The sequence below is a fragment of the Engystomops pustulosus genome, chromosome 6 (assembly GCF_040894005.1).
Source record: "Engystomops pustulosus chromosome 6, aEngPut4.maternal, whole genome shotgun sequence".
In the NCBI taxonomy this organism is placed as follows: domain Eukaryota; kingdom Metazoa; phylum Chordata; class Amphibia; order Anura; family Leptodactylidae; genus Engystomops; species Engystomops pustulosus.
This window is the reverse complement of record NC_092416.1, coordinates 138,036,149-138,042,334: the sequence shown is the minus strand read 5'-3', so window position 1 is coordinate 138,042,334 and position 6,186 is coordinate 138,036,149. Positions and strand designations below refer to the sequence as shown.

The following is a 6,186-nucleotide window of genomic DNA, read 5'->3' as shown; positions in this document are numbered from 1 at the left end:
CCACTAACTATAAGCAAAATTAAACAGAACATACTTACCTACAGTCTTCTTAATCTTGATCCCGTTGCTGGTCTTATTTAAAGAAGACTAAAGGTGAGTTCAGTTTAATTTTGCTTAGGTTTAACTACTTCACTTTCAGCTTGATGTTTTAAAGTAGTTCTCATAGCATACTACAGCCTGGGAGCAAGAGTTAACAATCCCTTGTCCTGTCTGTAATCCTTTAGACAGATTTGCCATAGAATTGTAAAAGTAACGTAACTAAGGGACACATAGCTGTCTGTTTCTTTACAAACTCATGCGACAGAAATCAGGGGGGGGGTTGCCGTCGGACAATCCGACGGATTCGGACTGAGCGCGGGATTTAACTTTAAAATTGTGTTGCAAGGAATGCACTTACATGCACCGGGAAAAGAAGGTGAACTCCAGGGGACCTGATTTAAGTGTATCGTGGAAGAGTTCATTATCGTCTGACATTCCGGATCGGGTATCACCCCAATGTTTGCTCCCTGCGTGGACACCGGATGCATATACGTCAATGGGGACCCATATGTGGAAGCAAGCTGTCCGCCTGCATATTGTTCCCCATTATGTTTGTGTACATGAGGCCATTTTCTCAATGAAGTATTTTAGAAAATGTTTACAACACTCCCCCCCCCCACACAATATCAAAAATGACGGTTACGCTTTAAAGGGGTATTCTCATCTGGGCATTCACTTTCAATTTAATTAATCTGCCATAGATATACATTTCTTCAATTAGATGTTATTAATTGTGTGAAGATAATTTATCATAAATGTAGTCATATGGTCCCTTAGGAACAAGACTGTGTCCTTGGGCACGGCCACCTCTGCTGGAGTGATAGCACAAAGATAGAAACTGTTTTTGTATGTCCCATATCTACATGTCCCACACCTTTCCTGTGTGTGTGAATCCATGTGGTCAGGCAGAGCACAATAGAGCATGTCTGGCCATTGCTGCCAGATTGCGGGGTGGTTGTAACCAAGGAAGCTATCCTGTTTCTAAGGGACAACATGGCTCCCTTTATGAGAAATTATCTTCACACAGGAACTTTTTTTTAATCACATCCAATTGAAGAAATGTTTACATATGGCAAATAAATTAAATTAAATGTGAATGCCCAGATGGGAAAACCCCATTAAGTATCACGCATAGATCATGGCAGGAAATATGTTTGTGACTCTATACATAACCCAATTGGCACACAATTTTTGAAAAAGAAAAGGACACTCAGAGATTACTCATTTCCATTAAACTTGCTTTTATTTCTGGACACAGTGGAATTCTCTGTCAAACATCACAGACTGCGTGTCATGGGAGAGGCAGCTCTGGTAGGATGGTGTACACACACAACACGCACACACGCGTGTTCTCTACACCACTGAAGGGTGGCACCGTCCGCTCTGCACACTCCCCGCTGTGCGGAGAGTTGAGATACAGGAACCAGTCAAAATGCAAAATGGCATAAAAATAATTGATACATTAAAAAGAAGGGTATGTGGGAAAGCAGTCATCCAGGAAAAGGGGGGATAAGTAAGGTTCCGGGGGTCACCAGTTGTAGGAGGAGTCGTCGTACCTAAGGAAATATGAAATAGAGAGTTAGAGATCCACTGACATTGAGCTCAGGTCTAACTATATTCTCTTGTAATCTCTGGTAAAATACTAACCCTATTATATTACTACTCGCACTTTCCTTTATGTTTAACAATATTACTAGATCAATGCTTTGCTGATGCCATATGATACCATAAGAGGACCAGGTGGACATGTAATTATCTAAGATGATTAATTATTTTTAAGTAGTTGCTCATGTACTTATTTCTCATTATGGCAAGAGGCCAAATAAAATTACTTGCTACGATGAAGAAGCCTAAGAACTGGCAGGCTAAGCCAATTTATTGTCCGGGACTGGAAAAACATTGAGTATTTCTTTTAAAAAACAGGACCACAGCTATCCATGAGTTGTGTATGGACCTGTAGCTCAGTGCCCTTCACTTTTATAGAGATTACCTGGAAGACCAGTTACAAACCTTTTTTTTTTTTGGTAAGCAATGTTTTAGGATTAAAGATGCCATTTTGGACATCCATGCTTAAAATCTTTGTTCTCTGACTATTTTATCTCGGACAACAAAGCTAAAAAGATAGGTGAAATGAATGGTTGATCATGCAGTCCACTTATGAAACTATAGCTAATCTTCACCATTCCAACAGTAAGCTGGAATGGACTATAGTTTTCACCAAACTAATGCATATGAGGGTGAAAAAAGGGACCAAAATCTCTAAAACTTAACTTTTACTTATACATACTAAAAATATACAAAGGTAAAAATTTGGCACTAGCCAGAACATACCATTTACAACATCTAAATCACAGATGTAAGTAGGAGAGAAAGGATTAGGGGTGAAGATGAGCGTGGGAATCCACCTTGGGATATCCAGGCCAGGAATAAAGTCTCACCACTGCACCCAGAAATCCCTATGACTACAGATCCCTCACAAGGGCAGTACCAGAGCTATCCCTAAAAAGGATTAGTATGCCCTACACACCATAGTACAAAAGATTCCGATGTGTTTCCTGGACCAAAACACATTGGTCTTTCATCAGGGGAATATAGATACTAACTATCAGATTTTGGGCAGACAGTGATCAACACCCATCACTATACTAGGCGAACAGTACAGTGTTACAGCCCCATGCTGGAGAAGTGGTCCACAGAAGCTACTGCGCTGAGTATCTCTGATCATGTTGTAATGTCTGTAGGCTTAAAATTCACTCACCGTGATCTGCTGTTGTGGTTTCCATTGTCTCCATAAAGAAGATCAGACAGCAGACTGTCAGCTGGACTATCCCTCTTCCCATATCTGTTTAGAAGAGAACATGTACAAAAAGATTATGTCCCAATGATTTCAAAAGAGAATGTTTAAAACAAAATAAAGTCCAAATGACTGCAAACTACAGGTTGCGACTGGTATTGCAGTAAGATTTATATGGACATACATGTGTTATATATGAAGATTTCAGGGGTTGGTTACTTCATAAAACCCAAATTCGATGCCCTATTATGGACCACAACCAAACAACCAGAATACATAGCTGTAGTTAGACTTCTACCAACAGGGCAAAGGTTGAATTTATTTCCCTCAAACACTGTAAATGAATACACTGGCCCAGTCCAATAAGCCTATTGATAACCTCCTGCACCAACCCTTGTAACCACCTCAATAAACATGCCCTAGTTATATCTCCAGGACTGAGATACAAAGAGAATCTGTTTCTGGAAGATCAGATGTCCAGATGTCCAGAAAGCAACCTTCATTTCCCTGTGTGGTGGTACAGAAGAACGGCACTTGGTGCTACAGAAGGTTCCTCCACAGATAACAGCAGATTGCTTTGGAAGTTATAATGAAATAATACATTTTTTTGATAATTTAACTCACCTTTGCCTTGTCACTAAGTTGATATAATGCCTCAAAGCAGTCAGATATTTATTGATTTCCTCCGGAGAAGCATCTTCTCCAGGAGATTCTGGTTTTGGTGGATATCCCTCTACTATTGTCCCTAGACATATTAAGACACACACTGCAACAGCTACCATCATTGGCCACAGCTTCAAGGAGGTTACCATCTGGAGGAACAAAAATACAAAACCTGGTCAAACATTGCCTAAAATGACATCTGAGGTCCACAATATGTATAAGAACAGGATGAGAGTTGTAGATCTGAAACAACTAGACCTCTATGTGTATGCTAAGTCTATGCAATATATCTTAACCTCAACTTTAGTTTATTGAAAAACAGGCCTCAAAAATTGAAGAAGATGCCTTCGAAGACTACAGATATTTACTTTTATTTTTCTTAGCAAAAGATTAATAAAGTGAACCCATCAGGTGGATTTTTTTAACTTAAGTTATAAGAATATGCAGCATCAAGTAATGACCTTTCCACGGTGCCCCATACTAAGGTTTGAAAATTCAAGTTATTAGCTTAGATGAGATGACAAAATGCAAAATGATCTTAATAAGTCACTGGGGACAGAATAAACTACATCTAGTCATAGTCATAGACCTGAATAAAGTGCTATGTGACTAGCAATGCAGGCAGGTAGTAGGCTGACAACAGAGAAGGACGTGTCAACTAAGCACCAAAAGACTTGACTTGTCCAACACTGAAAAAAAAATTGCTTTGAACTTTGCTAGATGGGTGAAAAAGATGCAAATGTTTGCAGAAATATTTAAATGCACCAAAATAAGTTGCAAAAAGAAAAGCCTGAAATAAATGTTATTGAAAATTTGTGTTTTTTTTAAGCTACTATACAGTTCAAGGACACTTTTACGATAACCAATCAAATCATGAATTAAATAGCTGACAACAATGGGTACAATAGAAAGTATTCCTCTATTGTTTGAATCTAGCTCCTATTATTATTTCTTAAAACTTGTCTATAGTCAACATAGATTACACATATATAATATAACATTTTATACATATTCCAAAGCAGCGAAACTCGAAACAACGAAACTCACTGGACAAAATCATGATTTCATATGTGTGTATTACCTTGTATTCCTATTCTTATATTATGACCGTTCTCTAGAATCCCTTATATCATGTTTCTATAGCTGTTCTAAAAGAATGACTTAGTGGCCATAGAACAACCTATACTCTATACACGGCATATATATCATTGGGATCCATACTAAACATGATATGTGAGCTCTGACGACTATGCTATTTTAGTAAATGCTTGTTTTACCCATACACATTTATGGGGCATTTTTATTGCATATCTTCATGGTGCTATTCCCCTGTTATTCCTCCTAGAAACATATTTAATTGACAACAGGGTTTTACCATTATCGTTGTTATATTGGGATGCCTTAGCAGTGTCACTGACTAGATACAGGGACTTCCCCCCAATGATAATGTCCAACCATAATTTTATTCATAAATCAAGAAGAAATAATGGAGGAACAGCACAGATAAATATATTGGAGATATAAGAAAGGGTTTTCTAGTCTTTCTTTCCAGTGTACTAAGACAGAACTGACAGGCTATGTTAATGGAGGGTTAATGTCTACATTAGTAATGCTAAAGGAAACTATTTATTTTTGGGGCCATGATAAGAATTACTGTAATTTTCATATGAACATGCCATCACAGTCTCCAAGGCTATGCAAGTAGATGAAACCATCCCCCTGTAATGGCTTCTCAAATTTAAGTTTCTGAGATCTTCTTCCTGTACTTATGTATATTAACAAAACACACAATACAAAAAGCAAACCCTAGATCAAAAGTAACATAATTAAAACATATACATATTAAAAAAAATACTAGCAATTAATATCCCAGTAAGATGGTCACTGTCATGGTATCTACGGTACTCTGCACAGTATTTACCCTCCAAGTTAACATAGTGAAATCTTAATATCACTGGCAGTAGTTACAACCCAGTGATGCTAAATAAAAGGCATAGTATCCTTCCTCAACCTAATAAAGAAATACATTTTGCATCCAATTATACTTACTGTGTGATGGATGGAAGAGTCTGTGCAGGCAGGTGAAGATGCTCCAACACTTCTTGTTCTCTTTGCTGGCAGCTAAGGAGAATCTGATTTGTCTTGTGATTCCTCTGTGGGTTTATATCTCTTGTGATAGCAGGAGAATAAGTCAGCTCCTCCTCCTACTCAAACTTTCCAGCTCCATCCCCTATGAGCAGACACTCACTCATTTCTGATTGATGAATGATTAGGCTATTCTGGTATCTTGTATTGGGGGGGGGGGGCAGATATTTAGAAAGAGGTATAGTTATAAGATATGCGTAGGAGAGGAGTACACTGTCTATTAACCTTCAGGTTTGGGGAGTAATCTGCTTTTACAACTCAATTATTTTAGCATTTTATCACCAGAGATAGCAGAAAATGAGTTAATGTACATGTAAGAAAGCAATGAAGACACATTCATTGTATTTGTTCATGAGCAAATTAGTTACTCTATTCAAGTATTGGTTCATTACTTCAGATACACTATAAACCAGTATCTGCAGAATGTCCATCCCAGTCATTGGCAGTGGCTCTTTGTTTCATTAAATTCATCATGTAATGTGTTTTTTTTTTATTTTCTAGTTTACATTATTTTCTCATGTCCGAATAATTGAAAATAATTATTG

General features: G+C 37.8%; 1 protein-coding gene across 1 annotated transcript; it reads right to left on the bottom strand.

The window, feature by feature from the left end:
• Positions 1-1,263: 1,263 nt before the first annotated feature.
• On the bottom strand, positions 1,264-5,674 carry PYY (peptide YY). The gene is made up of 4 exons (XM_072113638.1): positions 5,546-5,674; positions 3,458-3,645; positions 2,798-2,881; positions 1,264-1,595 (listed from the first exon to the last, which is right to left on the bottom strand). Exons 2-4 carry the CDS (start codon positions 3,643-3,645, stop codon positions 1,568-1,570), a joined length of 300 nt encoding a protein of 99 aa, XP_071969739.1. The 5' UTR covers positions 5,546-5,674; the 3' UTR covers positions 1,264-1,567.
• Between the last annotated feature and the right edge of the window lie 512 nt (positions 5,675-6,186).